This window comes from Panulirus ornatus, chromosome 17 (assembly GCF_036320965.1).
Source record: "Panulirus ornatus isolate Po-2019 chromosome 17, ASM3632096v1, whole genome shotgun sequence".
NCBI lineage: Eukaryota > Metazoa > Arthropoda > Malacostraca > Decapoda > Palinuridae > Panulirus > Panulirus ornatus.
Genome location: NC_092240.1, coordinates 6268665 through 6284942, shown reverse-complemented (window position 1 = coordinate 6284942; position 16278 = coordinate 6268665). Strand labels below are relative to the sequence as shown.

The following is a 16278-nucleotide window of genomic DNA, read 5'->3' as shown; positions in this document are numbered from 1 at the left end:
GCATGCACTAGTCTCTACTGCTGTGGCCAGCCCCTTGAGGGAGTTCCAGATGAGACCATGTGTCAGAAGTGTAAACAGATAGATGCATTTAGCAAATAACAAAATTTTTATGTTTTCAACAGAGTTGTGCTTTATTACCATTTTATTTGTGGTACCATTTTTGAGTGACTTTGTTATTTGCTTTCTCTCAGATATCACATTCCTTAGCAAGAAATGTTTCACGAAACTACATAGTGCTCTTGCATTCTAATGATGCAATATATGAAACTTCAAAAACATACACCCTCATTCCATTAATATTTTTGCATCATTTGAAAATTTGGGTAGAATCTGTTTGTTCATAATATGCATCAGAAAGGTCAAATGGCATGCCATATGTAAAGGCTGTCATGAGGTTTGCAGTAATCTGTTTCTTTGCTTCAGTGAGTGAAAGTGAGCCTGCTTTTTTCACACGTGATTGTAATGATTTCTGGGGATTCTAGTGATATTCATTGCTGCCATTTATGAAGATATTGTGTATAACCCCATCACTAAGCAGCAGTTTGTATTGGTAGTATAATCAGTATCTGTAATACTGGTGAAGTGATTGGTAATGAAATTGTCAGCAGAGTTATTGTTAGTAATACTGGAAGTGCAGTAGTGGTGATGTTTAAATGGAATCAGTTATAGTGATACTGAAGCTGAAGTGGTTATGATGATGGTGGAGTTTGTGTTGGTACTGATGGAGAAGGAGTGATGGTGATATATATGTCAGAGCTAATGTTTTTATAATCACTATGATAGGGAAAACTAATTACATTTTTATATATGTAAAACTTCTCTGCACTACATACATGATATTGAGTTTGGCCATATCATTGGGGATATAGCAAATGTATTTGGAACCTTATTAATGAATGGTGGGATGACAAAGTTTGGTTGCCAGTTAAGGAGAAAAGAGAGGGGTATGAGTGTTACAGGGAAGATGTACAAGTGCTTGTGAGATGTACAGGAGAAAGTGGAAGGTTCAGGGGCTGAAAAGAGAGCAAATGAGAGATGAGGTTAGTGAATATTAGCAAACTTCAGGGATGATAAGAAAATGTCTTAGAGGGAGATGGTACTTGTGAGAGAGATAAGAGAATGAATGGAACATTGGTGAAGGGAGCAAATGGGAAAGTGGTGACAGGCAGAGATGAGATGAAGAGATGGAGTGATTGCTCTGAAGGCATGTTGAATGTGTTTGATGATAGGGTGAAAGATGTAAGGGGTTTGGGATGGTGAGGTATGAGAAGTGAGAAAGCCATGGCAAGTGTTTTAGGGAAAAGAGAAGAGGTGGTGAAAGCCTTGCATAAGATAGAATATGGCAAGGAAGTTAGAGTGGAAGGCATTGCAGGTGAATTTCTTTAGAAAGGGGGTTACTGTTGTTCACTGGTTAGTTAAGAGTTTAAGAGCATACGTAGATCGTGGTAAGGTGCTTCAGGAATGACAGAATGCATCTATTTTGCCATTGTATAAAGGTAAGGGGGATAAACGTGTGTTCAAATTACAGAGGTACAAGTTTGTTGAGAGTACTTTGTAAGTTTATGATTGAGAGGATGATGGCATGCACAGAGCATCAGCCTGGGAAAGAACAGTGTGATTTCTGGAATGGTAGATGTGTTGATTACGTGTTTGGTGTGAAGAATGTATGTGGAAAATAGAGAACAGAAGAATTAAGTGGCATTTTTGATTTAGGTGAAGGCATATGATAGGAATGATGGAGATGCCTTGTGAAAGATGTTATGAATAATTGGTGTAGGAGGAAAGCAACCAGAAGCAGTGAGGAATTTTTATCAAGAGAGTAAGGCATGTGTATGGTAGGTACAGAGGTTGAGTGGTTCCAGGTGAAGATGGATCTGCAGCAAGGGTGTGTGATGTCACCATGGCTGTTATATTTTTATTGACAGGGTTCTGAGGGAGGGTAATGTAAGGGTCTTTGACAGAAGGGAAGGTATGCACTATGTAGGATGTGGAGGGACCTGGGAAGCAAGTCAGTTTTTTTTTGCTTGGTGACACAATGATGATAGCAGATTCGAGTGAGAAACTGCAGAACTTGGTGTCTGAGTTTGGGAGAGTGTGTGAAAGGAAAGATTTGGGAATGAATGTGAATTAAAGCATGATTATTAGGTTTAGCAGTGGAGAGAGACATGTTAGAAAGGGTGTGAGTCTGAATGGAGAAAACTTGGAGGAAGGGAAGCGTTTTAGACGCCTAGGAGTTGACATGGCTGTTTACAACACTTTGCAATATGAGGTGAGTAATAGGATGGGTGAGGAGATGAAGATCATGTAATAATGAGGAATGAGTCATAGGATGGATGAGGGAGTGAAGATCATAGTAACACTGAGGAATGTGTGGAAAGAGAGATTCACTATCAGGGATGGCAAAGATGGGTATGCTTGAAGGTATAGTAGTCCCAACAGTGTTATATGGATGCAAGACATGTACTAATGATTGTAAGGAGGGTGAATACGGTGGAAATGAAATGTTTTGTGGATAATATGTGGTATGAGGAGGGTAGAATGAGCAAGAAATGATTGGGTAAGGAAGAGGTATATAATATGAAGTATATTGTTGATAGAACAGAAGAGGGCATGCTAGAATTATATGAAAATATAATGTCTGGGGAGTAAAGTCAGGGGTTAGTGAGAGGACAAGAGCAAGGGAAGGAGTAGCAATACTCCTGAAACAGGAGTTGTGGGAGTATGTGATAGAGTGTAAGAAAGTAAATTCTCGATTGATATGGGTAAAACTGAAAGTTGATGGAGAGAGGTGGGTGATTATTGGTGCATATGCACCTGGGCATGAGAAGAAAGATCAAGAGAGGCAAGTGTTTTGGGAGCAGCTGAATGAGTGTGTTAGTGGTTTTGATGCACGAGACCGGGTCATAGCGATGGGTGATTTGAATGCAAAGGTGAGTAATGTGGCAGTTGAGGGAATAATTGGTATACATGGGGTGTTCGGTGTTGTAAATGGAAATGGTGAAGAGCTTGTAGATTTATGTGCTGAAAAAGGACTGATGATTGGGAATACCTGGTTTAAAAAGCGAGATATACATAAGTATACTTATGTAAGTAGGAGAGATGGCCAGAGAGCGTTATTAGATTACGTGTTAATTGACAGGCGTGCGAAAGAGAGACTTTTGGATGTTAATGTGCTGAGAGGTGCAACTGGAGGGATGTCTGATCATTATCTTGTGGAGGCTAAGGTGAAGATTTGTATGGGTTTTCAGAAAAGAAGAGTGAATGTTGGGGTGAAGAGGGTGGTGAGAGTAAGTGAGCTTGAGAAGGAGACCTGTGTGAGGAAGTACCAGGAGAGACTGAGTACAGAATGGAAAAAGGTGAGAACAATGGAAGTAAGGGGAGTGGGAGAGGAATGGGATGTATTTAGGGAATCAGTGATGGATTGCGCAAAAGATGCTTGTGGCATGAGAAGAGTGGGAGGTGGGTTGATTAGAAAGGGTAGTGAGTGGTGGGATGAAGAAGTAAGAGTATTAGTGAAAGAGAAGAGAGAGGCATTTGGACGATTTTTGCAGGGAAAAAATGCAATTGAGTGGGAGATGTATAAAAGAAAGAGACAGGAGGTCAAGAGAAAGGTGCAAGAGGTGAAAAAAAGGGCAAATGAGAGTTGGGGTGAGAGAGTATCATTAAATTTTAGGGAGAATAAAAAGATGTTCTGGAAGGAGGTAAATAAAGTGCGTAAGACAAGGGAGCAAATGGGAACTTCGGTGAAGGGCGCAAGTGGGGAGGTGATAACAAGTAGTGGTGATGTGAGAAGGAGATGGAGTGAGTATTTTGAAGGTTTGTTGAATGTGTTTGATGATAGAGTGGCAGATATAGGGTGTTTTGGTCGAGGTGGTGTGCAAAGTGAGAGGTGATTTGGTAAACAGAGAAGAGGTAGTGAAAGCTTTGCGGAAGATGAAAGCCGGCAAGGCAGCAGGTTTGGATGGTATTGCAGTGGAATTTATTAAAAAAGGGGGTGACTGTATTGTTGACTGGTTGGTAAGGTTATTTAATGTATGTATGACTCATGGTGAGGTGCCTGAGGATTGGCGGAATGCGTGCATAGTGCCATTGTACAAAGGCAAAGGGGATAAGAGTGAGTGCTCAAATTACAGAGGTATAAGTTTGTTGAGTATTCCTGGTAAATTATATGGGAGGGTATTGATTGAGAGGGTGAAGGCATGTACAGAGCATCAGATTGGGGAAGAGCAGTGTGGTTTCAAAAGTGGTAGAGGATGTGTGGATCAGGTGTTTGCTTTGAAGAATGTATGTGAGAAATACTTAGAAAAGCAAATGGATTTGTATGTAGCATTTATGGATCTGGAGAAGGCATATGATAGAGTTGATAGAGATGCTCTGTGGAAGGTATTAAGAATATATGGTGTGGGAGGAAAGTTGTTAGAAGCAGTGAAAAGTTTTTATCGAGGATGTAAGGCATGTGTACGTGTAGGAAGAGAGGAAAGTGATTGGTTCTCAGTGAATGTAGGTTTGCGGCAGGGGTGTGTGATGTCTCCATGGTTGTTTAATTTGTTTAGGGATGGGGTTGTTAGGGAGGTAAATGCAAGAGTTTTGGAAAGAGGGGCAAGTATGCAGTCTGTTGGGGATGAGAGAGCTTGGGAAGTGAGTCAGTTGTTGTTCGCTGATGATACAGCGCTGGTGGCTGATTCATGTGAGAAACTGCAGAAGCTGGTGACTGAGTTTGGAAAAGTGTGTGGAAGAAGAAAGTTAAGAGTAAATGTGAATAAGAGCAAGGTTATTAGGTACAGTAGGGTTGAGGGTCAAGTCAATTGGGAGGTGAGTTTGAATGGAGAAAAACTGGAGGAAGTGAAGTGTTTTAGATATCTGGGAGTGGATCTGGCAGCGGATGGAACCATGGAAGCGGAAGTGGATCATAGGGTGGGGGAGGGGGCGAAAATCCTGGGGGCCTTGAAGAATGTGTGGAAGTCGAGAACATTATCTCGGAAAGCAAAAATGGGTATGTTTGAAGGAATAGTGGTTCCAACAATGTTGTATGGTTGCGAGGCGTGGGCTATGGATAGAGTTGTGCGCAGGAGGATGGATGTGCTGGAAATGAGATGTCTGAGGACAATGTGTGGTGTGAGGTGGTTTGATCGAGTGAGTAACGTAAGGGTAAGAGAGATGTGTGGAAATAGAAAGAGCGTGGTTGAGAGAGCAGAAGAGGGTGTTTTGAAGTGGTTTGGGCACATGGAGAGGATGAGTGAGGATAGATTGACCAAGAGGATATATGTGTCGGAGGTGGAGGGAACAAGGAGAAGAGGGAGACCAAATTGGAGGTGGAAAGATGGAGTGAAAAAGATTTTGTGTGATCGGGGCCTGAACATGCAGGAAGGTGAAAGGAGGGCAAGGAATAGAGTGAATTGGAGCGATGTGGTATACCGGGGTTGACGTGCTGTCAGTGGATTGAAGCAGGGCATGTGAAGCGTCTGGGGTAAGCCATGGAAAGCTGTGTAGGTATGTATATTTGCATGTGTGGACGTATGTATATACATGTGTATGGGGGGGGGGGTTGGGCCATTTCTTTCGTCTGTTTCCTTGCGCTACCTCGCAAACGCGGGAGACAGCGGCAAAGTATAATAATAATAATAATAGAAAAAAAATTCATGGAGATACTGAGAAAGAGTATGTGTCAGATGTGGAGGGGAGACAGAGAAAAAGGAGACTGAAATGGAGATGGAAGGATGGAGAGAATATGATTTTAAAATGCTTGGGACATGAACATGCAGAAGGGATAAAAGATGTGCACTAGTTTGAGGGAAATGGACTGATGTGGTAACAGGGAGTGACATGCTGTCAATGGACTGAAGAAAGGAATATGAAGCAGCTGGGGTAAACCATAGAGAGGGTAGTAGGGGGGTTTGGTACCTTATGCATAACAGCTAAAGAATAAAATTGAGCTAATGAGGCCTGTTCCTCATCTCTCCTGGTGCTACCTTGCCAATTTGGGAAATGGCAAACAAATTTGAAAGAATTATCAATATCATAAACATTATCAATTTTTTTTCACAGCCCCAGGACCTGTTTGTCAAAGAGGTCATGTGGACAAATGATAAGGAATATATTTACAAACATGAATGTAAAAACAATTCTTGTACTTTACCAAAAAAAAAGTATAAAGAAATGAAAATTAGTATAAACATATGCATTGCACACCCCTAGCCTGTCTCATGGTTTACCTCAAGGAAGGTAAGTGCGTGAACCTTATGTAGTATAAGAGTGTTATTATATGTTGTCAGATTTTAATGCCATACATTAATCTATGTTATCTGGTTTAATGTTAAACACTAGTTATGTTATAAAATGTTCCTATGCTACTAAGACTTTTAGGCATTTTTGTTCAACTTTTTCTACCAAACCTCGTGTCAGCTGTGCCCAGTACTTGATTTTATATTGGTTATCACTTCTGTTGACATGATACCTGTTCAGTAATTGATTTTCACCAGCTGTTCTAAACTTAGACAAGGAATTTTCGATAAATTATTGCAAGTCATACTAATACCTGAACTTGACCAAATATTAATTGTTTTTATGTACAAGTTAATTTTAGAGTAATTATGATCAACAGTCTTTTAGAATCACCATATTACTGAACTTGCTAAAATTGGCTCAAAAAAAATGTTCTCTCCACTAAATCCATACCTATCTTGTCTTCTTAAAGTTACCATATGCATGTATTACAAATCCATGTCTTCAAATATGGAGTACTAAGTATCATAAAAAGCCTTTGAATAAATCCAGCTTTATTCTGTATGCCACATTAACAACTTGCCTCCCTCTGCTTCATGTCTGTCACTTACTATTTATATTTTCCTTATTTTACTTGTGCTACCTCGCAAACGCGGGAGACAGCGACAAAGCAAAATAATAATAATAATAATATTTTACTTCTGTTCTGAGTGGTGTCCTGATGAAGTTCAATTCACTTTCCAACTCCTTTCATAATCTACAAACATTACCAACCACTTCATAGGCTGTAATAGATAAACAGTAATGTTCAAATCCTATACCTGTAAACCTCCTTCTCCCTCCTGTGAATATTTTATTTGTATAACTTCCATCCAGAACATTTTTCATTTGTATATCTACATATTTTCAATTGTAGGCCATACACTTGTTAATAACTCATGAATTAGTAGTCTCACCTCTTTTCATGTTTAAGGCAACTTCCATCACTGCCTAAAGTACAGTGGTAGCTGCATCACTGGGCACTGTTACTTTCTTGTGCATCTTCATGAACAGTACTTAGCACACTTCCATCATCCTTTATTCACTCGTCAATTTTCAATTTCCCCAACTTTCAACATTAAAACTACCTGCCTCCAACTCCATTTTCATTATCTATGACTTTCATTCTTCAGTATCCTTGTAAACACACAAATTCCTTTTCATGTCTGCAAATGTCCTGCCTGGCCTTATTGCTTACTAAACCTATCCAATTGGATAATTAACACATTAATTATCCTGTCATTTGTTTACACGTGAGAGGTTTCATTAATGATTTTGGCCTATAGATGCATACACATGACTTTATTTGCTAGTTTTGTAGGAAAAATTTCCACATAATATTTTGCCATTAGGTGCATAAGTTGGCACTTTCCCACAACATGAATGAAAGAGGAATCCCCCCAGGCCTGGCATTTTAGCTAGGATTCCATTCTATCACCTCCTACCGTGTTATCCCCAAATCCCTCTTATATGTATAGTAAATTTTGTTTTTTAAGGGTGTAGAATGCTTTACAGTTTATCTAGGTGATATTTCAACACTCAAAATGCCACTAGAATTTCCTTTTGATATTCATCTTTTGAGATTTCCATTTTGTTGTAAAGTTAAGTGGAAGGTAAAGTATGACTGACACTGCACTTTTCATATTTTCTTCTACATTTATACATATTTTCCAAACATCAGTATGCATTAATGGAAACTTCCCTGGTAACCTTTTTGAGTGCTAGAAAGTCCTAGCTCTTCTTATACTTAAAAGAAATTGCAAGAACAATTAAATATAAAAGTTAAAACAACTATTATGAGAGAAGTGATGATGGCTCAACTAGACTGATCTAAGATTTTTATCAGTATCCTGTAGTATCACATTATACTTCATATTCAATTTTCAGTGACTATAGTTATATCTTTCAAATGTATTTTCCACTAACTGATACATTCTAAAGTTTTTTCTTTCATACTTGTTTGCCATTTTTCTGTGTTAGTGAGACAGGAACAGGAACATACAAAGAAAAGGCCTGAATTGTTGGTGTCTATTCCCAAGCAAATGAGGCCTTTTTCTTCATTTTTCCTGTTATTACCTTGCTAAAGCAGGAAATGGCAAACAAGTATGACAGAAAAAGGAAACTTTTGAGAATAATCAGTAAGTGTGAAAAACTTCTGGATGGTCTCAATAGTTATCGAAAAGTAAGTATGAAATAATATACAGTACTACAGGTTATTGATAAGAATCTTAGATTAGCACAGTATGATTTTTGCTATGGGGCCATCATCATTTCTCAAATAAAAGTTGTTTTAGCTTTTGCATCTTATTGTTCTTACAGTTTTTTGTAAACAGTATAAGAGGATTTATGACTTTCAAACCTTAGAAATGGTTATCAGAGGAGTTTCCATGAATGCAAAATGTCCCTTGGAAAGTATAATAATAATTCTTGAAAAGTGCAATGTAATGATAATTCTTTACCTCCCACCTTACCTTACTGTAAAAAGAATAGTTTCAAGAGATAACATAAAAGACAAAAATCTCTGACATAATTTGAAGTAAAGAATAAAGAGAAAGATAGCTTAAATCCACTGATGTAGGAGTTGTGGACAGCATCTTCAAATGGACAGTACTGTATACAGTACTGTATATCTTGCTTATGTCAGGACATACATGAAAATGTGTAAGACAAATAGTGTCACACATGTATTATCATAATGTTTGCTGAACATATAGATAGTGATCCTTAATTGACAGGTTCCTCCTGGGCAAAGTTCTGTGGACCCTATTGGCCGCCCCATGGCCCACACCTCGTCCCTGAAGCAGGCGACAGGGGAAGCAGTATATGTGGATGACATGCCCACTTTTCAGAATGAATTATATGCTGCTCTTGTCCTCTCTTCACATGCCCATGCTAAGATCCTCAACATTGATGAATCTGAGGCACTGAAGTTGGAAGGGGTCAAGGGGTTCTTTTGTGCCCGAGACCTCCCAGGTGATTTATCATGAAGACTTGCAATGGTTTTCTCAGTAAATGAAAATGCAGAGTAAAATATTAGAAAATAATCTTGCTAGAGCTAGGCAAATTTTTTATATCAAAACTAACTTACATTAGCATAAGTATGATAATCTCAAATCATTGATTTTCATATGAACAGAAGTCTATGAAAAAAATCTGCAACTAATCATATTAATTAGTTATATCCAAATGTATGTAAATAGCCAAATCTAAAGTAGCCTACAGAGGAATAGGTTGGTCAAAGTTTCTAAGGTTTTTTAGGCTGTTTGACTATTTCTTTATTCATCCAGGAAAGTGTGGTTTCCATAAATTGAACCACTAAGTGATTCTCTTGTATGAGATAGGTTGAAAGGTATTCTTTTTGAGAGGAGGGATGAAAGTGTTCATCTAAACAAGAAAAAATTAATATACTTTTATGTCTTAACTCTTAGGTGTTTTATCACTGGATACTGGGGAGGCAACCAAGAAGGGAGGGATTGGGGGCTGGAAATCCTTTTCTGTTTTTAATTTTCCAAAAGAAGGAATAGAGAAAGGGGCCAAGTGAGGATATTTCCTCTGAGGCTCAGTCCTCTGTTCTTAATGCCACCTCACTAATGTGGGAAATGCTTCACATGCCTTGGTTCAATCCATTGACAGCACGTCGACCCCGGTATACCACATTGTTCCAATTCACTCTATTCCTTGCACGCCTTTCACCCTCCTGTATGTTCAGGCTCCAATCGCTCAAAATCTTTTTCACTCCATCCTTCCACCTCCAATTTGGTCTCCAGCTTCTTGTTCCCTCTACCTCTGACACATATATCCTCTTTGTCAATCTTTCCTCACTCATTCTCTCCATGTGTCCAAACCATTTCAACACATCCTCTTCTGCTCTCTCAACCACACTCTTTTTATTACCACACATCTCTCTTACCCTTACATTACATACTCGATCAAACCACCTCACACCATATATTGTCCTCAAACATTTCATTTCCAACACGTCCACCCTCCTCTGTACAAAGCTATCTATCACCCATGCCTTGCAACCATATAGCATTGTTGGAATTACTGTTCCTTCAAACATACCCATTTTTGCTCTCTGAGATAATGTTCTCTCCTTCCACACATTCTTCATTGCCCCCTCCCCCACCCTGTGACTCACTTCCGCTTCCATGGTTCCATCCACAGCTAAGTCCACTCCCAGGTACCTAAAACACCTCGCTTCCTCCAGTTTTTCTCCATTCAAACTCACATCCCAGTTAACTTGTCCCTCAACCCTACGAAACCTAATAACCTTGCTCTTATTCACATTCACTCTCAGCTTTCTTCTTTCACACACTTTACCAAACTCAGCCACCAACTTTTGCAGATTCTCACCAGAATCAGCCACTAGAGCTGTATCATTGGCAAACAACAACTGACTCACTTCCCAGGCCCTCTTATCCCCAACATACTGCATACTCACCCCTCTCTCCAAAAGTCCTATCACCCCATCCATTAACAAATCAAACAACTAAACCACCTCACACCACACATTGTCCTCAAACATCTCATTTCCATCACATCCACCCTCCTGTGCACAACTCTATCCATAGCCCATGCCTCGCAACCATAAAACATTGTTGGAACCACTATTCCTTCAAACATAGCCATTTTTGCTTTCCGAGATAATGTTCTCGACTTCCACACATTCTTCAAGGCTCCCGGGATTTTCGCCCCCTCCCCCACCCTATGATTCACTTCCGCTTCCATGGTTCCATCCGCTGCCAGATCCACTCCAAGATATCTAAAACACTTTACTTCCTCCAGTTTTTCTCCATTCAAACTTACCTCCCAATTGACTTGACCCTCAACCCTACTGTACCTAATAACCTTGCTCTTATTCACATTTACTCTTAACTTTCTTCTTTCACACACTTTACCAAACTCAGTCACCAGCTTCTGCAGTTTCTCACATGAATCAGCCACCAGCGCTGTATCATCAGCGAACAACAACTGACTCACTTCCCAAGCTCTCTCATCCACAAGAGACTTCATACTTGCCCCTCTTTCCCCTATATATATATATATATATATATATATATATATATATATATATATATATATATATATACACATGTGTATGGGGGTGGGTTGGGCCATTTCTTTCATCTGTTTCCTTGCGCTACCTCACAAACGCAGGAGACAGCGGCAAAAAAAAAAAATATATATATATATATATTTTGTCTTTTCCTAGTGCTACCTTGCATGCACGCGGGGGGAAGGGGTGCCATTTCATGTGTGGTGGGGTGGCGGCGGGAATGGATGTAGGCAGCATGTATGAATATGTACATGTGTATATATGTATATATCTGTGTATGTATATGTATGTATACGTTGAAATGTATAGGTATGTATAAGTGTGTGTGTGTGGGCGTTTATGTATATATATGTGTATATGGGTGGGTTGGGCCATTCTTTCGTCCGTTTCCTTGCGCTACCTCGCTAACGCGGGAGACAGCGACATAGTATAATAAAAATAAAAAAATAAATAATATATATATATATATATTTTTTTTTTTTTTTTTATACCTCATCGCTGTCTCCCGCGGTTGTGAGGTAGCGCAAGGAAACAGACGAAAGAAATGGCCCAACCCCCCCAATACACATGTACATACACACGTCCACACACGCAAATATACATACCTACACAGCTTTCCATGGTTTACCCCGGACGCTTCACATGCCTTGATTCAATCCACTGACAGCACGTCAACCCCTGTATACCACATCGCTCCAATTCACTCTATTCCTTGCCCTCCTTTCACCCTCCTGCATGTTCAGGCCCCGATCACACAAAATCCTTTTCACTCCATCTTTCCACCTCCAATTTGGTCTCCCTCTTCTCCTCGTTCCCTCCACCTCCGACACATATATCCTCTTGGTCAATCTTTCCTCACTCATTCTCTCCATGTGCCCAAACCATTTCAAAACACCCTCTTCTGCTCTGTCAACCACGCTCTTTTTATTTCCACACATCTCTCTTACCCTTACGTTACTTACTCGATCAAACCACCTCACACCACACATTGTCCTCAAACATCTCATTTCCAGCACATCCATCCTCCTGCGCACAACTCTATCCATAGCCCACGCCTCGCAACCATACAATATATATATATATATATATATATATATATATATATATTTTTGTTTTTGTTTTTTTTCTTTATTTCTTTTTATTATTTTTATTATACTTGTGGAATAATTGTACAGCACTGGAAACACTGATATATTTGAACAGCTCAATATGCCTCCTCAGCTTTGCAGTACTATCAAAAGATGTGATGAGCTAAACTTAAAAGAATGTTTTACACTTTAGAAGAGGACTATCCCTCTGTCCATGATCAGCTCCAAGTCCAGAGGATCATGATACTTCATAATACTATAGGGGGATTCCTGTTGTTGTATTTAAGAAGTTAAATAGAAACTTAAACTAGGACTCAAAAGGTACAAGTTTTCAAGCATAAAAAAGAAATAATTATAGGTTTATAAGCAGAATTTCTAGGATTGGAGCATCAGATTTTCATCCTTCAGACAATGCAAGTGTCAGCGGGAGAATGGTTAGAGAGCTTCTGCCTGGGGAGTAATCATTGTCACAAGGATGCAAGGTTATATTACCTATATGCCATTTGGACCATTTATAGCTCCAAAGACCACTTGTACTCCAAAGAAATTATATTTGAGAACATAGGCTCAGTGGGAGGAATAGGATGGGGAGGACTTGATATGGAATCATGTTAAGTAGAATTAGAGGAAATAAAGGGCTGAAAAGAGCAGTTGTATCAGTTAAAGAGTTAGCTGTGTATTGATCAGAATGAAAGAAATGAGAAAAAGTTGCACTGCAAAAGTTATTAGAGCTGCTTTTAGTTAAGAACCAGAATGATTTATCAACTGCAGAATAGGGGGAGATAAAGATTCAGTGGAAGATGGGACACAGGACTCCATCCTAGGTAAGATGACTTTTGTTAAATGGATAGCATAGCTGGAGGAATCCCAGCCAGCAAAATGGAAGTGATCCTAAGGAAAATGTATAAAAGCTTTATGAAGATGACCATTGAGCCCTCCATCAGTGCCAGCATTTATGTTTTATTAGGGGATTATAGGTGGGAGTGGTTAGTGGAAGTGATAGAGATAAGATTGTTGTCATATGATTTTCAGGGGGCAAGAATGGTTCCTATATATACTGGGAAGAGGCAGAGGTAAAAAAAAAAAAAAAATGCATTGTAGGAATTATCTTAACAAATCAGGAACTTGTTTTAAGTGTTTAATAATTCAATAAACTGATCCTTTCTTATTGGTTCACATGAGCAAGAATAATTCTGTTTTGGCTGTCAAGAAAAACAGAGGTGTCAGTTTGACTCTTGCATATTTTCACAGATAAGTGTCTTTGTCCATGGTATTTTTCTCAACTGTTGTCATCAAATCCTCCAACACTCATTTAATTTAGGATTCTCTGCTATAAAATGTAAAGAAATAACTTGTCTGTTTCTGCCACAACAGTGGAGAGGAACAAGACTGGCAGTACCATCTTAGATGAAGAAGTTTTTGTATCAGAGAAGGTAACTTGTGTTGGGCAACTTTTGGGTCTAGTGGTAGCCAGGGATCAGGCCACAGCACAGAGAGCAGCCAAGCTTGTCAAGATACAGTACCAAGATATTAAGCCTCTCATCATCACCCTCCAGGTATGTTGTTTTAAATAAAATGTAAATTCTTTAAGATAACAAAGCAGAGGATACTAATGATAGTGAACGAAGTGAACTTGAAGTACTGTAAGAATTCTTTTAAGAATGAACAAATTTCATTGTTGTTTATAGATAACCAAGGCTTACATTAAGTGCTAAGAATTAAAACATCAACCTATATTTGCTACTAAAACATTGATTATTGTATTTGTGAAGGATGCGATCAATGAGAAGTCTTGGTGGGAGCCCATTACAATCCACAGAGGTGACCCAGATGCCAGTCTCGAGACCTCAGCTCATGTGATGGAAGGTGAAATGCACATGGGTGGACAGGAACACTTTTATTTGGAGACCAATGCCCACCTTGCTGTACCTAAAGGTGAAGATGGAGAGATAGAGTTATTTTCTTCTTCCCAGAACCCTATGAAGACACAGGAACTAGTTGCAAAGGCTCTAGGAGTGTCTATCAACAAGGTTGTATGCCGAGTGAAGAGGATGGGTGGAGGGTTTGGAGGGAAGGAAACACGCACCACCATTGTTTCTGTGCCCATCTGTGTGGCTGCTTCTGTGTGAGTTTGTCTTCATGGCTGTTGATTTTTCATCTTAGCAAATATAACTAATGAGCAATTAGGACTGGAAGAAATTCGTAAAATCCATCACATTGTCATACATACACACCACAGCTACCTAGCATTTAGCTTTAGAAGGAAATTACTTTTTATCTTTTACATTTTACATAATTTTTGTGTCCATATGTGATGAAGAGTTGTTCTGATACATCTTCCCACCATAATCATTATATGTATTCCTAAAAATAGGCTTTATTTAATGTTTTTCTTAGTTTCACTTAAAAGTTTCACAACCCTTTTACTTTGTCTTACACACACACCTGACATGCAGAACAGTCTTTCTTTCCTTCTTTTTTTTTCATACATATGCGCCATTTCCATGTTATCAAAGTAATGTCAAGAACAGAGGACTAAGCCTCAGAGGAAGAATCTTCACTTTGCTCCCTTTTCTGTTCCTTCTTATGGAAAACTAAAAAGTGGAGAGGAGGATTTCCAGCCCCCCACTCCTACCCCTTTAAGTCGTCATGTACAACATGCAGGGAATACGTGGGAAGCATTCTTTCTCCCCTATCCCAAGGGATATCTTTATTTATTATCATTATGATATGCTTTATAGCCTTCATGCTCTTACATTTATCATTCATTCCTCGTATATTCTATTTACTCTTAAGAATACTTCTTTTTTAAGTTGTGTAACAAGCCACATCTTTTGTTTGTATCCACTTGCATACAAAGAAAAGATGCAATGAAAGCTCTGAAGAATGGGAAGGGTTAATGTTAAAAATGGTATGAAGCCTTCATATTAGGGATTTTGTCTCAACTGTGATATATGGATGTGAAAGAGCAGTTTTCTTAAATACATATAAGTAAAAAGTAAGAGCTATAGAGATGAAAAGCATATTAAGGTTAGTTGACGTAGAATAATAGACAGAGAATAAATATGATGTATGAGAAAGGTATAGAGCACGAAGAAATCAATAGAAGAATGCTTGGATGAAAGCCTTGCACTCTACTATGGTCATGGTGGAGGCAGAAAATGACCGGTTGGTGAAAGAGATACATGGTGGTATAATGGAGGGTATATACAGAAAATGTAGACAGCAAACGAGGTAGGAAGATGAGTTCAGTGGACTGTGTAGTGGTGGAAGCATTGCTGATAAGGATGCATAATAAATAATTCATGGCTGTTTGTGGTGGAAAGCCTTCTGTGTGGTGGAGGCATGAATACAGATGTTAGGATCTCTTGATAAGTCATCTAAATGTGCAGAGTAAAAGATTAAGGATTGCTTATAATTGAGTGGAAGTTTAGAGTCACTTTCTTTTATTGGATATGAAGATGCTTGTGAGCAAGGCTACTCCAGTAATACTGGGAGCCTGGGTGCAAGAATTAGTTTTAGGGTCATGTGCAACAAAGTACATGAAATTGTATGTATTCATATATGTTTGTATGTGTGTGTTCACTGTTTCCCACAAGATAGCGCCAGGAACAGGTGAGGAAAAGGCCTTGTTTGCTAATATCCATTCTTTAACTGTCATGTGTAAACAACTAAAACCACAGCTCCCTATCCAAAACTAAGCCTCACAAACCTTTCAGTGGTTTCCCTCTATTGCCCTCTGTATATCACATCACTCCAGTTCACTCAGTTCCATTGCATCCCCTTCACCGTCCTGCATTTTCAGGCCCTGAACACTCAAAATCTTTTTCACCCCATCCCTTCCTCTCCAGTTTGGTCTCTCCAATCTTC

At 39.1% G+C, this 16278-nt stretch overlaps 1 protein-coding gene across 1 annotated transcript in view; it reads left to right on the top strand.

Annotated features, from left to right (window-relative positions):
- ry (xanthine dehydrogenase rosy) overlaps positions 1 to 16278 on the top strand; it is a 76589-nt gene that overhangs the window by 24781 nt on the left and 35530 nt on the right. The window contains exons 8-10 of the mRNA XM_071671833.1: positions 8997 to 9234; positions 13783 to 13964; positions 14181 to 14533. Of these exons, the coding sequence (XP_071527934.1) occupies positions 8997 to 9234; positions 13783 to 13964; positions 14181 to 14533 (773 nt within the window). The remainder of the gene's footprint in view (positions 1 to 8996; positions 9235 to 13782; positions 13965 to 14180; positions 14534 to 16278) is intronic.